The sequence below is a fragment of the Nuphar pumila genome, chromosome 17, assembly GCF_984573655.1.
Source record: "Nuphar pumila chromosome 17, dmNupPumi1.hap1.1, whole genome shotgun sequence".
Taxonomy (NCBI): Eukaryota; Viridiplantae; Streptophyta; class Magnoliopsida; order Nymphaeales; family Nymphaeaceae; genus Nuphar; species Nuphar pumila.
The window spans coordinates 60,614,511-60,641,321 of record NC_143265.1 but is presented as its reverse complement, the minus strand read 5'-3'; the positions used below and the strand labels follow the sequence as shown (position 1 = coordinate 60,641,321).

The following is a 26,811-nucleotide window of genomic DNA, read 5'->3' as shown; positions in this document are numbered from 1 at the left end:
ATTTATCTCAAAACGTTTTAGGCCTTTCTAACAAGTCTATAAATCTCTTCTTTTTTCGTCTTTTGGATTATCAAAATTTCTGACTCTCCAATTTTCTCCTTCCTTTCTTCCATGTTTGGCTTGCAGAGTTCATGTGTAGGAAAGGTCATTTGTTCTTGCGAAGCAGTGACTCTCTACTGGTTCAAGCCTAGTTGTATCCTGAAAACTCAGTCGTAACAGAAACCCTTTTCGCATCTTCAAAATTTTCGGAGTGAAGCGATTGAAGTTCTAAAGATAGCGATCTTAAGAACGTACCTCTAGGCTTGAGATCTCTTTTCTTAAATCCTTTTTATCACAAGGTTGAAACAACACAAAAAGCATATGCTCCACTTTGTTTCAGTGTGCATTATGCTAAAAGGCACTTTTAGTCAACCTTAGATCATTAAATTTCTTAAGTGCATATTTATGTATTCTGACACATCCTTTATTTAAGTAAGCCTAAATGTCTGCGAGGGGTATGTTCAGCATAACCTATTTACTACAAAGATGTACAAAGGTTGAGTGACTAACCATGAACTTTTAGGAGCAATTTATGCCGTTTATGTTCAGCATAACCTGTCTACTACAAAGATGTACAAAGGTTGAGTCACCATGACGTTTTAGGAGCAATTTATATTGTTCAGGCTCATGCTTTATCGTGATACTGCCTGTTGAGCAACCAATAACATGCAAGAACACAATCTCCGTTGATCCTTGTTGGATGTGCTTGATGCAGCATACACTCACTTTTTTCCACTTGTTACTACAGCTTTTACTATGAATATGACTCTAGCACTAAAAAAGCAGCTTCAAACAGAAAAGGAAAAGAGAAAGGGGGGGGGGGGGGGGGAGAGAGGAATTCACAAGGCCCCTAATAAAATTCACACAACCTACTGAAATACATGCTTCACATAACGCAACAGAAGACAATAATCAATAAGACACTGATTTAATCTATGAAGATGTTTAAAAGAGAAACGGACAATATATTACACAGCAGCATGTCATTTCTTATTCTTCCCACTGTTTTGGAGTTCATTTTCTACTCTCTTGATTTCCTCTTCCACTTCACTTAACTTATCCAGAGACTGCTGGTTCTTCTGTCTGATGAGAACGTTTTGGAGATGTCTTAAACATCGAAGGTACTGTCTTTGGAAATCTGCTGATGATCTGCCCTTTCCAAGCTGTTATTATAGAGTGAGGTTAGCACACAGCTATCCAATGAGATTCATAGGCTGGTAGAAATTAATTAGGTTGTGCAAATTTTCTATGGTTTCATATTTATCCCCATGTAATGTAGGTCCAGCAATCTCTTGAAGAACCAACCTTCAATGAGATAAAACAAAATATTCATGTTTAAAAATTCTCTCTTAAGTGAATCTCATGGGCTAAGGTATGACCAGTCCGCATGCATCTGGAGGTTGATAACAAGCCTCTGTACATGATATGCGAAAAGCCATTGGCAGAAAGACTACAATCCCAATTGAATAGTGGCCAGTGACAAGCTGGAATTGAAGAATGTCATGGTTTAAGAGTCGCATCATTAGATAAATATGCACACACAAACGCATATACGGGGTTGCAGTACATTACTACTATCACAGATATTGCTGATATTTTTTAAAATGCAATGACATTACCGTATATGATAAAAAATAAATTTTACAAAACATCAAAAATCTTTAAAATATTACAGTAGTGTGTGTGTGTGTGTGGTGTTGGAATTTACTCTTCAAGATGGGGACAGATTTAGACTTTGATAGGTGGCATAGCTTGCTGACACTAATTGAGATGTATCCAAGATCCATTTGATATAGCTAGATATGTGGAGACATGTTCAAAACTGTTGGCAGCTCAACAGGCATCGGTGCATCCCGTTTAGAAGAAACCTCAAGGATAGGAATTTTGAGAGGTGGCTCAATCTCATGAATATGTTGCTGCCATTTGAAATTAGAAACACGTTCACGTTCACTTGACTTAACAAGACCTTCTATACGGGAATCCACAACTCTACCTTGATGGATTTTTGGAAGAAAAGGAAAGCAGCCATTCACTTTGAATCCTCCAATAATCAATTTCTGCATTCTATAGATTCATAGTTGGGTTGGTGAATTTTCTATATGGGACAGGTGACAGGTTGGGAATTTTCTATATGTTGGGCAGGTGACAGGCTGGGAATTTTCTCTAGATCATCCTTCTACCTTTCAATCATTCAGCCAGGGGTCGAGCCTTGCCCTAAGCACACTATCTGGAGTTTTAGTCCTTCCCCCAAGGCTAAGGCTTTTTACTGGTTGGTCCAGGATAAGATCAACAGCCAAGGAATCTGAAGAAAAAGGGTTTCATCTATGGGCGAAAGAGTAAACCATAAAGCATCTATTTTAGTCCTTCACCTTCTTCCAAAAGCTGTTCAAAGCTGCTTGGCTGGACAGCAAATTCTCTCCACCATCATTGGCCTGTATTAGAGGTATCCTACTGGGGCAGGCTATTTTTCAGAACACTATGAGATGAAAATTCATGTGGAAGTGGTGGCTTCTATCGACATGGTTGTCTATGAGGCTTGAGAGGCATCACCAATATTTTAAGGGAAGAACTCTAGTCTTGACTCCATATATATATATATATATATATATATATATGTGTGTGTGTGTGTGTGTGTGTGTGTGTGTGTGTGTGTGTGTCTTTTTTTCTGTTAAAATAAGATGTCCATGCATGTGCTTAGACAAAATGGCCATATATTGACCATGCTTGGATTGAGTCATCAAGAATCAGAAATTTGTACTAATTGTTTCTATTTGCTTCCTTATTGGCACTTACTGTCATACCTATTTGTAACTTGGAGACTCATAGTCATCATCGTCCTTGATTTAATAAAAACTTCTATTCATTCTCATTAAAAAAAAGAGAGATTACATACTTCCCGTAGCACCTTGAAATATTTGTACAAAATTCATTACCAGAACTTTGCTTCCCAAGTTTGACACTTCTGATAACCCCAGTGAATACCAAGAAAGAATTGGAAGGTGTGAAAGTGAATATGGAAAATTATGGGCGACCAGTAGTTTAGTGTTCGATAGAAATGAATAAACAAAACAAAAAGCAGGTCCAAGTAAATGGGAGAATGATTCATGATGATGATAAAAAGTCATACTGTGATATATCAAATATGAATATAGTTTTAGGTGCACAAGCATATCCTTGTGTGCAGCATGTACACATAACAATGTAAGATCCGAAATAGATGCTTCGTTATCACATGTAGATCTTGCGAAACTAGACAAAGAGACTACCTGTCACCATGCCTCACACAACACATTTGACAAGGTAAATCTCATCCAATGATGCAGTATGAGATTCTTAAAACCTAACTTGTGTTGCCACAAGATTCAGATAAGATTTACTGTTTAGATATGTCTCAGAATAATAAGTTAATGAAGATGTGAAGATAAGTCAATAAGCATTAAGCAGAGCATAATATAGAAACCTGAGTATGTCTCTGACTAAGTAAATCTTTCCTGACCTTGAGACACCTGCAAATTAGGATGACAAAGTGTAATATATATAAATATATAGCACGGGAATAAAATGTGATAGAGAACAAGAACATGCAGAACTTTCCTTTCCAAGAGTTCCTGAGCTTCATTTAACCTCCCAACAGATTGAAGTATTGCAGCCAAGCTTTCTGATGCAGCTATAGCATCCAAGGAGTTCCATCCCTAAGCAACAGATTACATACTTTAGTATGAATCATTCAAGAAGAAAACATTGTAGAGATATTTCTAAACAATTGCCAACTTGCAAGATGGAAAAGGCCCAGGACATTCGGACTCGCTAGTTCTAAGAGAACCGCTCACCATCTTGAAGATTACAGCACTAGAAAGCCAATTGCATAAATGGAGCTAGTTAAATGCATCAATGATATTACAACTCAAGTAAGGTCATAAACCTGAGAGACAAAGCTAAGCAAGCACGTGACATTTAAAATATTAATCCTTCCACTGTAAAGGTTTTATATAATTCTCCACTGCAAAGATTTCATTGTAAACTTGGCTTATGCCTTAATCCAATCAACATCTTGCACAAAAGGAAAGAGTAGGTCTCCCATGAGAATTATACTAGCTCAAGTACATAGTTTTTGTTATGAATAGTGATGAAACAGTTCAAAATACATCTTTCTACGTTATCCCATGTGCAATACAAATTTCAAAATGGTGTGCATAACATAGTTATGTAAGACTGTGTAATATCCGAGAAATTTCTACGATTTTTCATGATTATTGAATAAATAAAAGTGGAATTTTGCACCAAATATGGTTTGCAATTTTAATTTGTATTTAAATTGCATTTAAATACCGATTACAATTAATTGCTAATTTTATTTGAGTTGGCATTTAATTTCAGTTATGTTTAAACCAGAAAATTATTTTAATTATGGGTAATTTGGCAATTAATCATAAGTGTAATTAATTTGACACTTAATTTTAATTGGGTTTTTAAATATTATTGGATTTTTTTTTTGAAATCTTATTAAAATTAATTTGGTGGACTTAATTAAATCCACTTTGGAATTGGACCTAGTGGGGACTCTAAGTTGGGTCGACCCATTGGGTCATGGACTTGGATCCACTTGGAATGGATCCAAGTGGAGGGGGCGCCCAAGGTAGTGGCCAAGTGGATAAGCAACTGGCCAAGTAGGCAAACAAGTGGGCTTGCAAGTGGGCCAAGTAGACAAGCAAGTGAGAAGCTAGTGGAGGGGCTAGCCAATGGGTGTATCCCATGTGGAAAGGAGGGAAGCTTGGAGAAGCTTCCTCTACTTTCTCCTCCCTAGGGGTCGACACCCCCTCTTTATCTCATTTTTGAAAACCCTAACTAACACTAGCCTACTCTATTTGTAGCCCTCCATCTCCATCTCACATCTCATCTCAATCACAACCTAAGTCACACGGACTCGGCTAAAAGGTCGACGCACCCGCATCGACCATACCCGACATGGGTGCGGCTTCGGACACGATCAACTAAGTGTCGAACTCAGTCAACGCACCGGAGCCGAGTCCGTCTACATTTTGGACTCGGTTAACTTTGACCGAGTCTATTTTCGTCCATTTTTAGGGCAAAAGACGTATAAAAACTAAAAAAAACGATCTTTGATCATCTTCCTCCTTCTTTATGTGTTATATTTTGGTAAGTTTGTGTTGTTACTTCAATAGGATTACTTTTTTATTTTTGCTTTAAAATTTACAATCTTATTATTGTTATATATATATATATATATATATATATATATATATATATATATATATATATATATATATATATATATATATATATATATATATATATATATATATATATATATATAGCTGTGTCCCCGTGTCCAAAATTTTTGAAATTGCTCCGCACCCGTACCCGTACCTGCACCCATGTGACATAGCTCACAACTCTTGTGCTCTCTCTCCCATTCACAAATTTAGAGTGGAGTTTTGCCTCTCACTCTCCAAGTGTTTTCCTTTTTTACCAAGGAGTTGACATATCCAAGTTTTGGAGGAGCTCCACCATTCTGGATTGAAAAAGGTGTGCCCAAGAAGAAGAAGCTTCACCTAATTCGATTTTGGAGGCTCTTTTTCTCTCCCACACATCCACGATATTTTTTAGAGTTTCTCTATCTCCCACATATCCATGATTTTGGAGTCTCCCTATCTCCCATACATCCATGGTTTTGGAGGCTCTCTCTTGGCTTTTGTGAGAATTCAACAAAAGGTAGGGGACCTACTCTAACCCTATATGATTGTAGAGTTCTAATGAATGCATGTTATATATATGTATATGTTAATTTGAATTCTATGTGCATGATAGATTGTTGTATTATGTTCATATGAATTTTAATTGCACATTAGAATGTTAATCTATGTGATTTATAGTCAAATCATGTGTAGGAATTGGGGCTTTTCCCTAATTTGAATTTTATGTGCATGATAGACAGTTATATTATGCTCATATGAATTTTAATTTCACATTAGAATGCTAATCCATATGATTTATAGTCAATTGGAATTGGGGGTTTTCCTTAATTTGAATTTTGTGTATGATAGATTGTTGTATTATGTTCATATTAATTTTAATTGCACATTAAAATGCTAATCTATGTGATTTATAATCAAATCATGTATAGGAATTGGGGGTTTTCCTTAATTTGAATTTTATGTGCATGATAGATTGTTGTATTATCCTCATATGAATTTTAATTGCACATTAGAATGCTAATCCATGTGATTTATAATCAATTCATGTGTAGGAAATGGATGTTTTCCCTAATTTGAACTCTATGCATGATAGATTGTAGTATTATGCTCATATGAACTTTAATTGCACATAAGAATGCTAACTTCCATGAATTAGCTGATGTACATGCTATTGATTTGGGGATTTTCCCAAATCCAATTTATATATGCAGGATTAGATGTTAATTCATGAAAAACTGAATTTTTAATTGATTGTAGAAATGCTATTTTGTATGAATTAGATTATGTGCATGTTATTGATTTGGGGGTTTTCCCAAATTCAAATTGTATATGCATATGTAGATATGAATTCATGCAAAACTGAATTTTAATTGAATTGTAGGAATGTTATTTTGCATGAATTAGATGATGTACATGTTATTGATTTGAGGGTTTTCCCAAATCCAATTTGTATATGCATGATTAGATGTAAATCTATATAAATCTGAATTTTAATTGAATGTATGAATGTTATTTCCATGAATTGAAATATGTATATATTTTTTATTTGGGGGTTGCAAACCTGAATTTTTATGAATATTTAAATGACATTCAACATGCGTTGGAATGTGTTCATGTGATAGATTTGGGTTTTTTCCCAAATCCAAATGATGTAGGCATGTTTAAAGTTGATAATTGGCAAATCTGAATTTTTATAAGCATGAAAATCATGCTTATGCATGAAAATCATGCTTATGCAAATCTGAATTTAGAAAGTGTGTAAATGCACCTCAAAAACTAATTTTATGAAGGTGCTTAGGGTCACAAAAAATCGGCTTGGTAAAGGATTAATATGCAAAAAAAAATCAGTTATGAACTCTTATGATGTGTCATGCTTATGGGCACTAAAAATCAGAATTAAGGCACATAGTTGTGTCATTACGAAAACCAAAATTCAGTTTCATGTGCCATGCTTATAGGCACTAAAAATCAGATTTAAGGCACATGTTTGTGCCATGGTTATGAACAACAAAATTCAGTTTAAGAATGGACATGGTGTGCTATGCTTGTAATATCTCGTAAAATTTCCTAATATTTTCAAGTTTGAAAATACAATTTTTAAATTAAATAATTATATTCATTATGTTTAAAATTGAAAATAATAAATAATTATATATGGGCTGACATCAATATGGGCCTGGTCATAGTCCAGGGCCCACTGACGAGATCCATATATGAAATGTAATACCTGCGAATTTTATTCATTTTAACTTTTGAATTTGAGCAAAATTCAAGTTAAATTCAGATTAAATACAGGCAAAATTCAAGAGTTTAAGTAGAATTAAGACTCTAGTTAAATCTGTTATGAGCCGTAGATCTCGTAGGAGATCCGATTTGGAAATTTTGGATATGGGTTGGTTCAGAAAATGTGTTCTTCAAATTAGACAGGGCTCTATTTTGTTTTTTTTTTTCACTTGGATCGGAGTCGACCGGCCTATATATATATATATATATATATAGGTTGACGTCAATATGGATCTGGACACGGTCCAAGATCCATATTCACTAGTACCCAAGAATGGGTTGAAATACAAATGGATTTGGATTTGCGTCTTGGGTCCAACCCAAACCCATAATCCATCCATACACTTTCAAAAATAAAGAATGAAATTAAAACTTTAAGAAATATATATATATATATATATATACATATATATATATATATATATATATACATATATATATATATATATATATATATATATATATCTTAAAGAAGTTTAGATTTGGGAAGAGTTTTACACATAGTAGAACTCTACCCCAACTAATGTACTAGAGGGGGGCGGGGGGCGTCAACCCCTAGAAGGCCTTTCTTATATAAAGAGAGAGGCCAAGCCTCTCTCTCTCAAACACATCCAGCAGAGAAAGAAAGAGAGGGAGGAAAAGAGGACAAAAAAAGAGAGAGAAAAAAGAAAAAGAAGAGAGAGAAAGAGAAAGAGAGAAAAAGAAAAATAGAAGGGTGTCACCTTCTCCACCACTTTCTTCTTCCCTTTCTTCTATTCTTTTCGTGTTTTTATTGCAGTTAGGTACAGGTTCCTCTCTTTTTCCGATAGAACGAGGGTTTAGCATGGCTTAAATCGCATAGATTTAAGGAAAACACATGTCTAAAATTTCTACATGTATGTACTATGTATTTTTGGTGTTCATGATGCTTAAAATTGATTTTCTGAATCTTTGAACATGTCTGCAAATTTCTGCCTGTATGTACCATGTATTTTTGGTGTTCTTGATGCTTAAAATTGGCTTTCCGCATCTTTGAACATGTCTATAAATTTCTGCATGTATGTACCATGTATTTTTTGTGTCCTTGATACTTAAAATTAACTTTCTGCATCTCCAAACATGTCTGCAAATTTTTGCATGCATATTTCATGCATTTTTGGTGTTCTTGATGCTTAAAACTGAATTTCAGCATCCATGAACAGGTCTGCAAATTTTTGCATAAATACCATGTATTTTTATCGTGCTTGATGCTTAAATCCAATGTATTTTTATCGTGATTGATGCTTAAATCCAAGTTTCTGCATCCCTAATCATGACTAAAAATTTCTACATGCATACCAAAAATATTTTTATCGTTCTTGATGCTTAAATCCAAGTTTCCGCATCCCTAATCCTGTCTGAAAATTTCTGCATGCATATCATGTATATTTTTATCGTTCTTGATGCTTAAATTTAATTTTTTTAATCCCTGGACGTGTCTGCAAATTTTTGCATGTATATTTCATGTATTTATGCATCCTTGATTAGATTTACAACACATAGTGTACACACATGTGTTAGCAATGTTCTTGATGAGATTCAGCACATATAGTGTACACACGTGTTGGCTACGTTCTTGATGAGATTCGCAGCAGCATATATTTGCGTATATATATGTCTGCATCATAAACAGATTCTCAGCAGCATATACTTACGTTCTGGACATGTTCGCAACTGTGTTGCCTACGTTTTGGATAAGTTCGCAGCAGTGTGTGTGTGTATATATATATATATATATATATATATTGTCTGTGTTATGGACAAATTCACAACAACATATACATATGTATATATGCTATCATATGTTGTTTACACCTGCTGCCCATGCATGTGCTGTTTGCACATGCTGTCCGCATGTGCCGTATGCATATATTGTCTATTAGAATATGGATCGGATATGGATCTAGTAGAGGATCCATATGGTTCCCGTGTATGTTATATTGTAATGTAATATACTTTACTAACCCAGGGCAGTTTTGTCCTTGTAAAAGAATTGTAAAACCTATTTATCTTAATGATGTTTAGTGCAGCCATCAAGAATAATAGTGGCTGCCGATTCCCAACAAAAGAAAAAGAAATCAGAGCTCTCTCTCTCTCTCTCTATCTCTCCTTTCCCTTTCTCGATTTCTGCAGGAGTTTTATAATGGAATCAGAGCAGCGGCAACCCTGGGCGTAAAAGTGTCTTCATCGGGAACGTAAAAGGATCTGCCATCTCCTGCGATAATCTGCCTTTAGAAGTCGACCCTGCGCCTCTCTTTGCCAGCGATCGAACTCTAAGGCACAGACGTGATAACCCTACGCCTCTCGAATCACAAATCCAGTCTGCCATCTCCTACGACAGATACTGGAATCTGCTTGTCACACCTGCTTCTTCTCTACTTCAGCCGAGTCCACCTCATCTTCTTCAGTCGAGCCCAAAAAGGCGAGTTCCTTCAGCCGAACCCAAAGGCCAAGTTCTTCCCTCTCGAATCACAAATCCAGTCTGCCATCTCCTGTGACAGATACTGGAATCTGCCTGTCACGCCTGTTTCTTCTCTACTTCAGTCGAGTTCTTCTCGCCGAGTTCCTTCAGCCGAGTCCTCCTCATCTTCTTCAGCCGAACACAAAAGCCCAGTCTTTTCTAAACAAGTCGAGTTTGTTGTTTTCTTCTTATCTCATCTCACAACTTGCTTTGCCATGAAAAGTCTAATTTTTTGTTTTCTAATACTATAATATTAGAAAAGTCGAGTTCCCTGGTTTTCCCAACCAGGAATCTGCCTGTCACGCCTGCACCATTCTCGTTCATTTTACCTGTCCATCAGCCGTTTTCGTATATATATATATATATATATATATATATATATTTCTCTTGTCGTGACATTGTGCCAATTTTTGTCAACTGCCTGCTTCTTCTCTACTTCAGTCGAGTTCTCGCCGAGTTCCTTCAGCCGAGTCCTCCTCATCTTCTTCAGCCGAACACAAAAGCCCAGTCTTTTCTAAACAAGTCGAGTTTCTTGTTTTCTTCTTATCTCATCTCACAACTTGCTTTGCCATGAAAAGTCTAATTTTTTGTTTTCTTGTCTCATCATCTTCTAATATCTAATACTATAATATTAGAAAAGTCGAGTTCCCTGGTTTTCCCAACCAGGAATCTGCCTGTCACGCCTGCACCATTCTCGTTCATTTTACCTGTCCATCAGTCGTTTTCGTATATATATATATATATATATATATATATATATATATATATTTCTCTTGTCATGACATTGTGCCAATTTCTGTCAACTGTGTCGGTTTATGATAAAACAGTCCAGTTTCAGCCACTAGTGTTATTCTGTTAAAAAAAAAAAATTAAAAATAAATCTGTCAACAAGCTTACAAATGGATATTTCAGCCAATTCAGGTCTTTCTTCCAATTTCCTGGGGCAGTTAGTTTCGGAAAAGCTAACTACAAACAACTATCTAACTTGGAAAAGACAAATTGTTCCTTTTATTCGAAGTCAAGACCTTTCAGAGCACTTAGATGGCTCCACTCCAATGCCTCCAGAATTTATCACAACCGAAGCCACAAAGGATGGAGGATTGCCAAATATTATTCGCAACCCTGCATTTGTTACTTGGATAAAACGCGATCAGACCCTCGTCGCGTACATCACTTCCACATTGTCACAAGAAGTATTGATTTTCATTCTGGATGATTGCACATCTAAAGTTTTGTGGGAGGCTTTAGCTCAGACCTACTCTCAGATATCAGAGGTTAAAGTGTTGTTTCTTAAACGTGAATTTCAAATGCTAAAATAAAGTCAAAAGCATCACAGATCAATTAGCCATGGTTGGGTATCCAGTGTTAGATAAAGAAAAGGTGCAATAGACACTGAATGCCCTGGGACCAGAGTATCATCTTCTTGTTACCTCTTTATTATGCCTACATACGTTGCTCAGTTTTGAGGAATTACGTGACAAACTTTTTCAGTACGAGATGACTCTGAAAAGCATGTCTGATGCTTCAGCAGGACAATCATCTACGCATGAGGTTCTTGCCACAGGGACGATAGCTGATCGTGCACAAGGAGGACGTGGCAGAGGCAAAGGAACTCCAATCCAGGGTGGACGTGGGTTACTACCTACACCAAATTCCAATGTCAGTTTTTCAAATAATGTTCCCACATGCTACCAGTGTAACAAACGAGGTCACATTAAAGTCAATTGTTGGTTCAACCTACAAAATCAGAATAGAACGCAAAACAATAGAAATGCTGTCACATCAGGAACTGCAGGTACATTCCGGGTCAGTGATGATGCTAAGGATCTTCTCTTATTTGCGATGACCAACTTGAATCTGAAACAGAATGATGATGGAATATGGTATGTTGACTCTGGGGCAGCAGCTCATGTCACCGGCAATGCAGGTAAGTTCTCCACTTTGACTCCTTATTTCGGTAAATCTAATATTGTAACTGGAGATGGGACTCACCACCCTATTTCAAACATAGGCAACCTCCTCATTCCTTCGTCTGAGTCATCAATTCCATTATCTGATGTTGTTCATGCACCAAATATAAAGAAAAATATTGTCTTTGTTTCTTAGCTTGTTGACTCTACCAATTCATCTGTAGAATTTACTCCTACTTCTGTCTTTGTCAAGGATCTTCAAACGAAGGAGATGTTCGCTAAAGGAGAGCGACGTGAAAACATGTATGTCTTCAATAAAGATCCAGCCTCCAGTGTCCTGAAGCCCAAGTCTAATAATGTCTCTAAACGCGTCCTAAGTATATCCAAATGTAATAAGCCAGATCTCTGGCATTCTCGTCTTGGTCATTGTAGTCAAATCTTTATTGAAAAGTTAGTTTCCAATGGTTTTCTTTTAGAGTATGTTTCACCTTCATTGAAGGATAAAATGTATCTCAGTTGTCAGGTTTGCAAAAATCATGTACTTCCTTTTCATCAAATAAATAAAAGAGCCTCCATGCCCTTTGAGATAATATGCTATGATGTTTGGGGCCCTGCCCCCAATCCTTCCTCTTCTGGAAGTAAATATTATGTATCTTTTATTGACAATTTTTCTCGTTTTACCTGGATATTCTTTATGAAACACAAATCAGAGTTTTTTCTTATCTTCCGTCACTTTCATGCCTATGTTAAAACTCAATTCTCGCAGAATAATCAAATTCTCCAATGTGATGGAGGTGGTGAGTATTCCTCTAAAGAACTTTTAAATTTTCTCCAAGATAATGGGATACATCGTAGAGTTTCTTGCCCATACACTCCACAACAAAATGGAATTGCTGAACATAAACACAAACATAATATGGAAAGTGCAATGAGTATGATGCATGGTTGTAACTTGCCTATTAGTCTTTAGACAGAAGCTTTTCACACTGTCACTCATGTGATAAATCGTCTTCCTATGCCTATCCTTGATAATCAGTCTCATTATGTTCTCTTTGGTGTACACCCTGATTATGATGAGTTACGAGTTTTTGGATGCACATGTTATGTATACATTGACAAATCCATGAGAACTAAAATCTAGAACAAAGCCTCTATATGTCAATTTGTAGGTTATGCAGATGAACAGAAGGATTACAGGTGCTATGACCCTGCCAATAAGAAGATCAGAATTTCCAGAAACGTTGTTTTTGATGAAAATAGTTTTCTGAAAAATAAAGCAAATCACAATCGTGATCATGGTGATGCAGCTGATAATTGGTATGATCCATGGCTCAGTGTTGAACTTATTTCACATGCTGCTGAACATACCACTTTGGCTCCTGAAAGCACACATGATGAGCGGCTTCAGATAAGATATTGGAAACAGAATGTTTGAGATACAAAGGAAACGTCTATACCAGGAGACCCAGAGAGCAAACAGATGCACCTGTTGGAGAACACGTGGCATTGTCCAGCAATAAAAAGGCACCAAGAAGATCAGGCAAGATAAGGCACCCTATTGAAAAATGGGTGAGTTATGATAACTTCTCTATAGATTTTAGGATCTTTCTATCCAAGATTGAAAAACACGAGGAACCACTTGGGTTTTGTGAAGCTGTTCAATCTAACAAATGGATTGAAGCAATGAATGAGGAGATCGAGACACTTCATGAGTGTCAAACATGGGAGATAGTTGGTCGCCCCAGATAAAAATGTTGTCGGCTCAAAATGGGTGTATAAGATTAAGTATTAACCGGACGGTAACATTGAACGATACAAGGCACGTCTGTTAAATTATGTATATATAAAAATATATATACATATACTTATATATATACATTCGTATATATATAAGTATATATACATATATATATACATAATATAGCTTTTTCCTGTTTTGTATAAACCAAAAACCCGATAGGGGTGTTTTGGTAATTCCACCTGTACCTTTTATTTTTTACCTTTTTTCTTTTTTCTTTCTTTTTCCCCTTTTTCTTTACTTTTTTCTTTTTTAGTCTTTCACTTTTAGGACCATAAGGGGCCCCACCTATCTAGTCGTTGGGGCCCCAACAGTCATATTTATGACCATTGGGGCTCCCAACGACTAGAAGGGAGCCCCCTTTATGGTCCTCCTTTATGCTCTCCTCCTCTATATAAAGAGGAGGCTCCCCCTTGTAAATGTATGGGGTTTTCACCCTTCTCTTTCTTTCTTCAATAATATCCAACTTATGACTTTAAGTCATTTTAAATTTTGAGAGTTTTCTGTGTGCACTTTTAGTGCTTGTGTTCTTGACTCTTGTGGTTACTCTTTAAGAGTGTCTTTTGCTCTATTGGTGCTTCCGCCTCTTTTCATTACATGGTATCAGAGCTCGGTTGGTGATTGGGCTTCTCTTTTGCTATCTTGGAACGCGTGCCTCTCAAAGTTTTGAAGAAAGGAAGTATATTTGGTGCCGATGGAACGTGACTCTAAAGTGGAGCTTTCTTTTAAGCTAAATGGGTCCAACTATCTCATGTGGGCCTCCGCTATGGAAAATCATCTAAGAGGTAAGAAACTTTGGGGTTTTGTTATGGGAACTACTCCCGAACCCTCTCTTGTTCTCACTAAAATCGAAAATGAGATTGAAAAAGATTTAGATGGCAACGAGCGCATCAAAGCTATCAATGACCATCAATCCAAAGTTGAGGATTAGGAAAGTAACCATGTCAAAATTTTGGCATGGTTATGAACAATGTTGACCTTAAAAATTGTGCTAATATTGCCAAATTTAGAAGAGCCAATGAGGCTTGGTTTTTCCTTAAGGGTATGTATATCCAAAAGGATCTTGCTCGACAATTTTTTTGTCAAGAAAAAATCCGTTCCACCAAACAAATGGATATGAGTGTCCGGGACTATTTTAGCTCTCTAACCCCTCTTTGGGATGAACTTACCCTTCTTGAGCCTAAATGGGTAGCTCCACAAGATATTGAGTTAAGAAGAGAACAAATTGAAAATGAGCACTTTTTTCAATTTCTTCATGGACTTCGCCCGGAATTTGAACAAGTTAGGGCATCTCTTCTCCATAGAAGCAAAGCCCTACCTATTGAAGATGCCCTTGCCGAGATATGTCAAGAAGAAACTCGACTTGTCTTTAGCATTAAGAATGATGAAGTTTTGGCCGTTACTAGGCCCGGATCGAATGTTAAAGCATATAGACCTCCCCATTTTAACAAAAATAGTAATGGGCCTAGAAAGGGAATAATATGCCATTATTGTAATGAACCGAGACACATTAGACTGGTTTGTCCAAAACTTAAAGGAAAGGTAGCCGCGGTTGGAGAAAATTCTCCAAAAAAGGAAGAAAGTACCAAAGAGGGAGATATCAAAGAAACTCTAAATCACATCTCCGAAGTCCTCCAACATCTTCTCAAGACTTCTCCTTCAACATCCGGAGCCGCCATCGCCTACTCTTCATCACCTCCAGGTGCTTCTTTTCATATGACATCTCATAAAAACTCTCTTTCAAATGTTTTTTCCGAACCCATGTCCTCCTATGTTTCAACGACCGATGGAACATCATTGAAAATTGAAAGTATTAGAACACTTGACTTCAAAAATTCTCAAAACTTTTTCGTTCCTAAAGTAAGAATCGTTCCAAAAATTAATTTAAATCTTTTTTCCGTTTCCCAAATCACCGATCATGGATGCCAAGTCTCTTTCTCACCTAAAGATTGCACCGTGCAGGATCTCCAGTCAGGGAAGTTGATTGGGCAAGGCCATAGAAGGGGTGATCTCTATTTTATGGACTTTTGACGCTTCCATCTAAGTCATCTTGCAATCTTGTAAAAGACAAAAGTATTGAAATTTGGCATGAGAGACTTGGTCATCCAAATTTTATAAAAATGTCTTTTTTTCCGTTTTTGAACAATACTTGTAAAGACAATCACATGACTTGTAAAGATTGCATTTTTGGGAATTCTAAAGCTACTCCATTTCCTCAAAGAAGTTACTTTACCACTCGGCCATTTGAGCTTGTTCATTCCGATGTGTGGGGACCCTCCCCTATTTTGTCTAAAGGAGGTTTTTCGTATTATGTGGTCTTTATTGATGACTTCACTCGATTTACATGGATATACTTCCTAAGTCGCAAATCCGAAGTCTTCTCCTTCTTTAAAGAATTTCATGCAATGGTTAAAAATCAATTTTTGGGAAATTTATCTATTCTTAGGTCTGATTCGGGAGGCGAATATATGTCCAATGATTTTCAAAACTATTTAAAAGAAAATGGAATTTGTCATCAACGTTCTTGTCCCAACACTCCGCAACAAAATGGTCTTGCGGAAAGAAAGCATAGACACATAATAGAAACTACAAGAACGTTATTAATTTCAAAAAATATCCCAAAATCCTTTTGGGCCGAAGCGGTTCTAACCTCAACATATCTCATCAATAGAACCCCTTCATCCTCTTTGAAAAATCTTTCTCCATTTGAAAAACTTTACAATATGTCTCCCGATTATAAAAGATTAAGAATTTTTGGATGTAAATGCTTTGTTCTAACTCGCAAAAATGATAAACTTTCTCCTAGGGCTATTGAATGTATTTTCTTAGGATATGGCGAAAAACAAAAAGGATATCGATGTTTTGACATGCTTAAGAACAAACTTTATATCTCAAAAGATGTCACATTCCTCGAAGAAGAAAATGGTTTTTCGCACCAACCAAATGAAAATATTGACTATTCCTTCTTATTTGACTTGTTACCTCAAGAAAACATCATAGATGATCATGTTGATCCTAGTGAACCTCTTAATGAAGATCTTTTTGAGCTTCCAAAATAATAATCAAAACTTAGAAGAAAATGTTTCAAGACAAATACAAGTCTACTCTAGAAAGAATGAAAGAAATCCCCCTTGTGCCCTTGAAAAATTCTCTCAAAGTGAGTCGATCGAAGAGACCTCTCAAAGAAGATCAAATCGTATTCGCAAGATACCAAATAGATTTGTTTCTTATGACTCTTTTTCTCCTAACTTTCGAGCATGCCTACTTGCTCTTCACTCCTTTCATGAACCATCTCATTACAATCATGCTAAACAATATGCTCATTGGAATGAAGCTATGGAACTTGAACTTAATGCCCTTAAAAAGGCGCAAACTTGGGAAATCATTGATACTTCCAATGGTAAGAAACCCATTGGATGTAGATGGGTTTTTAAAGTAAAAACTAAGAGTGATGGTTCATTAGAAAGATATAAGGCTAGGTTGGTAGCCAAAGGATATGCCCAAGAGTATGGGGTAGATTATGATGAAACTTTTGCCCCAGTTGCTCGAATGACTAGTGTTTGAGCCCTTATTGCTATAGCCTGTGTTAAAAAATGGTCAATCTTTCAACTTGATGTCAAAAATGTCTTTTTGAATGGTAATTTAAATGAAGAAGTTTATATGGAACCGCCTCGGGGTATGAATTTAGATGAAAAAATTTTGAAATTAAAAAAGGCTTTATATGGACTTAAGCAAGCTCCTAAAGCTTGGTATGACAGGTTTAGTAATGTATTAATCAATTTAGGTTTTTCTTCTTGCTATACTGACACTGCTCTTTTTGTTAAAAGGACAGGTGACTCCATTATTATGCTTCTGTTGTATGTTGATGATATGATCATCACTGGGAATGACAAAAGGGCGTAAATGATGTTAAGTCTATGTTAAAAGATACTTTTGATATGTCTGATCTTGGTTATTTGAGATATTTTTTAGGAATTGAAGTGGCTTATTCCGCGCGTGGATACATCTTATCTCAAATGAAATTAGCTGCAGAAATCTGTACCAAATCAGGAATATCCGATGAAAAGAAAGTTGAGACTCCCGAAGTTATCAATTTGAAACTAAGACTTGAAGATGGTGTTCTCCTTGAAGATCCAACCCCCTACCGTCAATTAATCGGATCCCTCACCTATCTATCCATCACACGTCCAGACATAGCTTATGCGGTTCATGCAGCGAGCCAGTTTCAGCATGCACCTACTTCGGTTCATATGGCGGTTGTAATGAGAATTGTGCGATATATCAAAAATACCATCTCCAAGGGACTCTTCTTATCCTCTTCCTCATCTCTTGAATTGACTGCTTTTACTGATGCTGACTGGGGAGAAAATCCCAATGATCGTATCTCAATCACGGGTCTTTGCATTTTTTTAAGTGAATCTCTCATCTCGTGGAGATGCAAGAAGCAGCAGAAGGTCTCATTATCATCTATTGAAGCTGAATATCGGGCTATGGCGATGACAACCATGGAAATTGTGTGGCTCAGAAGTCTCCTTGGTGACATGGGCGTTCCCATTTCCACTCCCACCAAGCTCTGTTGTGATAACAAAAGTGCGATATACATTGCCAGCAATCACACCTTTCATGAGCGGACCAAGCATATCGAAATGGATTGCCATTATGTTCGAGACGAATATCTCAAAGGAACCATCACATTGCCATATGTCACTTCAGAGTATCAACTGGCTGACTTCTTCACCAAGGCGCTCCCAACTCCACGATTCATGTTTCTTCTTGGCAAACTTTCGGTCTTCTCCCCGTAAAGTTTGAGGGGGCATGTTAAATTATGTATATATAAATATATATATATATATATATATATATATATATATATATATATACATAATATAGCTTTTTCCTGTTTTGTATAAACCAAAAACCCGATAGGGGTGTTTTGGTAATTCCACCTGTACCTTTTCTTTTTTACCTTTTTTCTTTCTTTTTCCCCTTTTTCTTTTTTCTTTTTTCTTTTTTAGTCTTTCACTTTTAGGACCATAAGGGGCCCCACCTATCTAGTCGTTGGGGCCCCAACAGTCATATTTATGACCGTTGGGGCTCCCAACGACTAGAAGGGAGCCCCATTTATGGTCCTCCTTTATGCTCTCCTCCTCTATATAAAGAGGAGGCTCCCCCTTGTAAATGTATGGGGTTTTCACCCTTCTCTTTCTTTCTTCAATAATATCCAACTTATGACTTTAAGTCATTTTCACTTTTGAGAGTTTTGTGTGTGCACTTTTAGTGCTTGTGTTCTTGACTCTTGTGGTCACTCTTTAAGAGTGTCTTTTGCTCTATTGGTGCTTCCGCCTCTTTTGCATTACAACGTCTTGTTGCCAAAGGATTCACTCAAAAATACAGTCAAGATTATGATGAGACTTTCAGCCCATTGGTCAAAATGGGAACTATTCATATTATCCTTGGCCTGGTTATTGAACATGGGTGGACCCTTAGTCAACTTGACATTAAAAATGCATTCCTTCATGGGGATTTAAAAGAAGAGGTCTACATGGAGTAGCCTCAAGGTTATGCAGAGGGACACCCAAAGGAATATGTATGCAAATTAACCAGAGCCAGGTCATGGTTTGAAAGTTTCTCTTTAGAAATTCAAAACCATGGTTTCATTCGTTCCCAACTAGATGATTCTCTATTCATATAGAGGGATGGAACCACTATGACTTTCTTACTTATGTATGTTGATGATATAGTGATCACTGGTAATGCTCCAGACCATATTCAATGTATTAAAGTTTTACTAAGTATGCGATTCAAGATGAAAGATCTTGGAAAACTGAGATATTTTCTTGGTGTAGAGGTTGACAGACAGGATGAAAAAATGTCATTGACTCAACACAAATACACTGTTGATCTTCTGGCCAAAGCAGAAATGACAGATTGCAAACCTGTGCCTACACCCAGTGTTGTCAATCAAAAACTCAGTATTTGTGATAGTGAGTTATACACTGATGCAAGCAAGTATCACAGTTTAGTGGGCATGTTACAATACCTTACCTTTACTAGACCAAACATTGTATATTCTGTAAATCAAGTATCTCAGTTCATGCATGAACCAAAGACTGGTCACAACGTATTCTTCGCTATCTAAAAGGCACGGTGGGTGATGGACTCACATATGTACAATCTTCATGGCTAACACCGAAACATGACATATTGGCCTATACAGATGCAGACTGGGCAGGAGATCCAGATGAAAGGAGGTCTGTTTCAGGATACTGTGTTTTTATTGGAAGCAACCTTATCTCATGGAGTAGCAGAAAACAGAAAGGTATGGTAAGATCTAGTACAGAGGCAGAATATAGATCTATGGCAGCTACCACAGCAGAAGTGACCTGGATTAGACATCTACTTACAGAGATGGGAGAGAGTATCTCAAGTTCGACTCTCATGTGTGATAATAGAAGTGCTATACAAATTGCGTTAAATCCCGTTCATCACAGTCGAACCAAACATATTGAGATTGACCAACATTTCATCAGACAAAAGGTAGCAGACAAAGAGATTGAACCGGTTTATGTGTCTTCAGAAGACCAAGTCACTGATATGTTCACAAAAGGTCTCACAAGTAACCATTTTTGGTATCTGAAGAACAAGTTGCACATGGTTCACTCCCATGCACAACTTGAGGGAGGGTATTAGAATATGGATCGGATATGGATCCAGTAGAGGATCCATATGGTTCACGTGTATGTTATATTGTAATGTAATATACATTACTAACCCAGGGCAGTTTTGTCCTTGTAAAAGAATTGTAAAACCTATTTATCTTAATGATGTTTAGTGCAACCATCAAGAAGAATAGTGGTTGTCGATTCCCAACAAAAGAAAAAGAAATCAAAGCGCTCTCTCTCTCCCTCTCCTTTCCCTTTCTCGATTTCTGCAGAGGTTTTATCAATCTATGCATGTGTTGTTCATGATAAGATGTGATTGGATCTGGATTGGATCCAGATTCATGCGTCTGCTATTATAATTATGTTTTTACATTGTGTAATGGCATGTTGTAATTTGTTTGTATTTTAAAGGCTTTATGCCTAATGTATATCAAGTCATATATAAAAAGGATTAGGGCACGCCTATGATATTGTGGCTGCCTTTTTCTGTGCATCGCCCTCCCTCTCTTTCTCCTTCTCTCTACTTCTTGTTGAAAGGCAATTGTGGTGGCTTCCAAATATCTGATATTCAAATTATTTTCATGGTATCAAAGCATGGTTGTGGATTTCTTCCAAAAGGTATGCCCATAGAGTTCTGAAATTTGATCTTCTAGTCAGAAACTCTCTCCCTCCTTATTCTTATTCAATCTAAACCTTCTTTTCTTCTTTTCTCATTGTTCTGTTCTCTTTTGGATTTCTTCTTTCAAAATAGCATATAATCCTCTTTGACGTCAAGTATTCAATCTAAAACCCAATTTTTTTTGACATTAAATCAATGTTTTCATGTTTTTCAAAAATCTTAATCTGCGAATCTTGTTTATTTTGGTATTAAACCAGAGCATTTATTATTATTCTTTATCGTTTTCATATATATTCAGTCAATTTATATATTAGCAGCGGCTTTTCTGTGTTAACAAACCTGATTGAAGGGATCAAATTGTGTAAAGACTCAGTTTTTCCAAAAAAAATGTTTTGGACCCCCCCCCCCCCGTGTTTCTATTTAAACCCCCAAGGGGGGGTGCTTTTTTTGTAAACCAGCGAGGACCCCTCGCCCGACTCCTCCCCTCTGCAGACCTTCCCCCCCTCGAGCCTTTCTCTCTTCTCGACCCCCGCACCTCTGACTCTTGACTTGACAGCAGGACCCGACCCACCCCCATCGCCGGAGACCCTGCTCCCTCTCTCCACCTTGCTTCCCCCCTTCTCGCAGAGTTTCCCTTAGTTGGCCCACTCGCCGGAGGTGCCGCCTCCCCTAGGTACACGTCTCTCTCTCGTTTTCCCAGTTTCCCTCCCTCTCTCTCTCTGGTTATGCCGACAGGAGCGGCGACCCTCCTACCCTTTTTTTTCTGTTGACGTCGACAGGAGGGTGTTGACCCTCCTGCCCTGTCTCTGTTTTCGGTAAACCACGGCAGAGGAGGGGCGCTGCCCCTCCTGCCGTCTCCTCTCTCTCCTCTCTCCCTATTTTAAACAGAGGCAGAGGAGGGGTGCCGCCCCTCCTCACTCCTCTCTTGCCTCTCTGTTAAAGCATCGCAGGAGGGCAGCGCCCTCCTGCCCTCTTTCTTTTTGACACCGCAGGAAGGCTGCCCTCTTATCTCCCTGTTAACCCACCGCAGGAGGACAACGCCCACCTGCCCTCGCTTCCCCTTGTTAAACCCAGGTAGGAGGGCATCACCGCTCTTGCCCTCTCTCATTCCTCGGTTAACCCCAGGTAGGAGGGCGTTGCTCCTCCTGCCCGCTCTTGTTTCTCTAAAATCTCCTGTAAGGAGGGTGCCGAGCACACTCCCTGTTATTTTTTCCCTATGGTAAGGACTGACCAGAGCCACCAAGCGGCAGTGGCTTGCCCAAAGGGAGGTTGTTGTTGCCGTTACGGGACCGCCAACAAGGGGTGTCAACTTCCCTGTCACACCCCTGGGTACTCCCCCATCCTTGCTCAGCCGATCAGAGCACCGACCGGGCCAGCCCCTATCGCGCCTCTTGTATCGATCCCGACTCGGTCCGGCCGGCTCGAACTGGGTTCGGGTTCGACCCCTGCGACGCAAACGTTGTTTTCTTCATTAAATTAAATGGTTGCAACATTTATTTTGCAGCACAATAAAATACATTTTTAGCACACCACATCAGAGCAACGGATACAACACGCGTATCAAGGTATGAGCCCATGTAGACCTACGTTCAGAATCGTTCGCGAGTCCGACCATCTCCAAGGTAGGGGAAAGTTGCATACGACGACAATGGCAGAACACTTCTAATATATATATATATAGATATATAGATATATATATACATAGCTTTTAATTCAAGGACGCAATTTTGTGTATCGTTGTCCATTTAAATTTATGTCATTTACTTTGCCGCCGTGCTGTTACGTGCACAAGCTATTGCTTATGCAATTTACTCAGCTCGATGTGTGGTTTTGCACATCGAGTTGTGCACAGACTTATGTTTTGATATACATGTGTAATGAGATATGCGGAAAAAACAAAGAGTGATGTAAGCACTTACAATGTCCACCAATGGACAAACAAAAGAGATGACACCCAAATCCACAAAGGGACAACACAACATAAAAATATAAATGTCGCTTATTGAAAAGAGAGAGAGAGTTCTCAAGAGTGAAGAATACAAGAGGGGTTCAACCCTATATATACACAAAGAAGGAGAGTGAGGGGTGGCCTTATGGCCTTAAAAGAAGAACCACATAAGGGGCTCCCCATGGAGTCGTTGGGAGCCCCCAACGGTCACAAATGTGACCGTTGGGGGCCCCATCGACTCAATGGTGGGGCCCCTTATGTGGGTAAAAAGACAAAATAAAAAAGAAAAAATAAAGTGCAAAAATAAATACAAAAAAGGGGAAAATAACAAGTACCCCTATTGGGTACTTATGAAATTACTAAAATACCCCTATTGGGTATATTAGACTATATATATAAATATATATACATGTATTTTAACACTCTCCCTCAAGCTTTACGAGGATATAACCGAAAACTTGTCAAGGAGAAACATAAAACGAGGAGCGGCAAGGGCATTAGTGAAGAAGTTTGTCAACTGGTACTCGGATGTGACGTAAGGTAGTGCTATGGTTCCTCTTAGGTATTCATCACGTACATAATGACAGTCCATCTCGATGTGCTTAGTACGCTCATGGAAGGTGTGATTGCTTGCAATATAAATTGCGCTTTTGTTGTCACAACACATCTTCGAAGGAGTAGAGATGACAATGCCCATATCACTGAGGAGACTTTTTAGCCATACAAGCTCCATGGTTGTAGTGGTCATAGCACGATATTCCGCTTCTGTTGAGGACAATGATACTTTGTGTTGCTTCTTGCATCTCCAAGAAATCATAGTTACCTAAGAAAACACAAAAACCCGTAGTTGAGACTCTGTCATTGGGATTTCCTCCCCAATCAGCATCAGTATAAGCAATTAAATCAAGTGATGAAGAGGAGGAAAAAAAACTCCCATAGTTATGGTGTTTTTGATGTATTTGACGATCCTTAAGACTGCACTTATGTGCACGATTGTAGGTGTATGTTGAAAGTGACTGACAGAGTGGACGACATGAGCTATGTCTGGCCGAGTGATGGATAAGTAGGTTAGAGACCCAACAAGTTGACGGTAGGGAGTAGGATCCTCGAGAAGTGTTCCATCTTCTAACCTTAACTTTGCATTGATGACTTCAGGGGTTTCTGTCTTCTTATCATCAGAGATACCAGACTTGGAACAAATATCAGCGACAAGTTTCATCTGAGAGAGAATGTACCCTCGAGGAGAGTACGCTACTTAAATTCCTAAAAAATATCTTAAGAAACCAAGGTCAGACATATCAAAATTTTCTTTTAAAACTTTCTTAATATCATTAATTTCTTGCTCATCACTTCCAGTGATGATCATATCATCAACATAAAGTAGTAGAATAACTACTGAAGACCCTGCACTTTTCACAAACAAAGCAGTGTCAGTATAGCATGAACAAAAATTCAAACTTGTCATTACATTACTAAATCTACCATGCCAAGCCTTTGGGGCTTGCTTTAAACCATATAATGCCTTTTTAAGTTTGAGAATTTTATTTTTACCAATAGATACTCCTGGTGGGGGATCCATGTAAACCTCTTCATTTAATTCACCATTAAGGAATGCATTCTTAACATCTAATTGATAGATAGGCCATTTTTTAACTGACGCAACGACAATAAGAGTCCTAACACTAGTCATCCTAGCTACGGGTGCGAAAGTTTCTTCATAGTCTATACTGTATTCTTGAGCGTATCCTTTTGCTACTAATCGAGCTTTATAGCGTTCTAATGAACCATCACTTTTAGTTTTAATTTTGAAGACCCATCTACATCCAATCGATCTTTTTCCAGTGGGTAATGAAGTTATTTCCCAAGTTTTTGCCTTTTCAAGGGCACTAAGCTCTAAGTTAATGGCTTCAACCCATTGGGAAATGTTTTTTGCTTCATTATAATGTGAAGGTTCATGAAATGAGTGTAACGCAATTAGACACGCTCTATACCTTGGAGTTAGAGACTCATAGGAAACAAACCTATTAGGGGGATTGGAGATTCGGCCGGATCTCCTTAAAGAGGTTTCTTCTATGTTGGAACCTTGAGAGTATTTTTCTAAGGCACTCATTTGAGCTTGTTGACCACGCCTAACATAGGTTTGGATTGGTCTATCACTTTCATTTTCAACATTGTTAAGAGGAATATCCTCTAGATCATTCAACAACTCATTAGGGATTTCCTCTTCTTGAGGAGTCTCATCTTCTTGAGAGAGAAGATCAAATAAGAAAGCATATTCGCTTTCGTCAATATCTTTAGTTTTTGTAGAAGGATGGATGAGATGCACCGAACCCTAGGTAGAGAGAGAGAAAGAGAGAGGGAGAGAGAGAGACAGACGGCTGCACAATAAGAGAACTCATTTTCCATGATTAGGGCTAATCTCTATGTTAAATAGAGAGAGGCCAAAAAGAGAAATTGATGCAGCCTCCAGAGGGCTGCGACAGTGGCGATGAAAACACGACCTCGTGAAGCAATCTCCAACCCTCGCGCGTCCTTGAGGAAGGTTATGAAGACACGACTGTATACTGTCGTGTGCTGGATAAGCTAAACAAGAATACTCACCCACACGGTGAGGCTTGAATTTATTTATCAAATGCCAAATGTCAATGAACAGTTACTGATAACAAAGGAAAATTAAAATGAGGGAAAACAAAGAAAACGTGCCACAACGAATAGTGATAGAAAACAGAAGAAAACAACAGGAAATAAGGAATGCAGCTGAAAAGAAAACTGCGATGATTCTTCTTCTAGAAAACTGCCCACGCAACCCTAGGCAGTGCTATTTAAAGATGGCCATCGGATCCGGGTCCCGAGTCTGAAAAGAAGTATTTTCACTTGTTACGGGTCATGGATCTGGAGATCCAGACCCGTGACATTAACTTCTCATTAATGGCATTGTGTAATATAATTTATTGTAATGAGGGTACTTTAGTACCCTAATTTTTGTAATAGCATGTTAATATAAATGAGTATACACAGCAGTCGACCCTAAGATAATAGGGTATCGGTTTTTTTCCCACCTTCTCTCTCCCTTTCTCTATCTCTCTCTGTTTCTCAGCTCTCACGCATGGAACGACCTGGAGATTGAAAATCTAACATGGTATCAGAACCACGCTTCAGCTGAAACTGGAATCGATCTCAAAGGTACGTCTGAAAGATCTATCTCTTCTCGATTTTCTCTTCTAAGTCAAGAAAATATTTTTCTGTCTCCCCATCTCGTCTGAATTTTTTTCTGTTTACGTCTGACCCAGTCCATTCTTTTCTTCTCAATCAGATCTGACATTATTCAGATCTGACATTATTCAGATCTGACGATAATCAGATCTGCCTTCCTTCTTTTTTTTTCAGATCTGACGTTAATCAAATCTGATCAAACTATCTTCCTACCAAATCTGAGTCAACTCAGAGAGGACTGAGTGACTCAGCCCAGATTTTCGACCCCAAACCCTTTGTTGAATATACTTTTTTCTTTCATTCTGTCATCAATATACCCTGTTTATCGTTCTTGATCACAGCGTGATCTAATCACACAATCGGGGCCCTTTTTTGATCCAGCTGCACCCTTGATCAGATCTGATCAAGCCGATACACTGTCATTTCTACCATTTTATCTCCTTTAGCTTGAAAGCATTGCGTCAATACCGAGTGGGAATTCATATTCACCAATTTTTTTGTGATTTTCATATCCAATATTCCATTTCCTATACAAATCAGAAATCTGATAGATATTCAATTTCTGTTTTAAATCAACAATCTGATAGTCATTGATCTGAATTAGTTTCTGAATTTTTTTTTTTTACAGAAACTGTAGACAGATT

At 37.8% G+C, this 26,811-nt stretch overlaps 1 protein-coding gene across 2 annotated transcripts in view; it reads right to left on the bottom strand.

Annotated features, from left to right (window-relative positions):
- Positions 1-909: 909 nt before the first annotated feature.
- The window catches only part of LOC149812018 (Tetratricopeptide repeat (TPR)-like superfamily protein), a 228,728-nt gene continuing 202,826 nt past the window's right edge, over positions 910-26,811 (bottom strand). For both annotated transcript variants that reach the window (XM_089993921.1, XM_089993922.1), the window contains 3 exons: positions 3,636-3,731; positions 3,500-3,547; positions 910-1,202 (listed from right to left, as the gene is read on the bottom strand). In XM_089993921.1, coding sequence (XP_089850047.1) covers positions 1,023-1,202; positions 3,500-3,547; positions 3,636-3,731 — 324 coding nt within the window. In that variant the 3' untranslated portion in view covers positions 910-1,022. The remainder of the gene's footprint in view (positions 1,203-3,499; positions 3,548-3,635; positions 3,732-26,811) is intronic.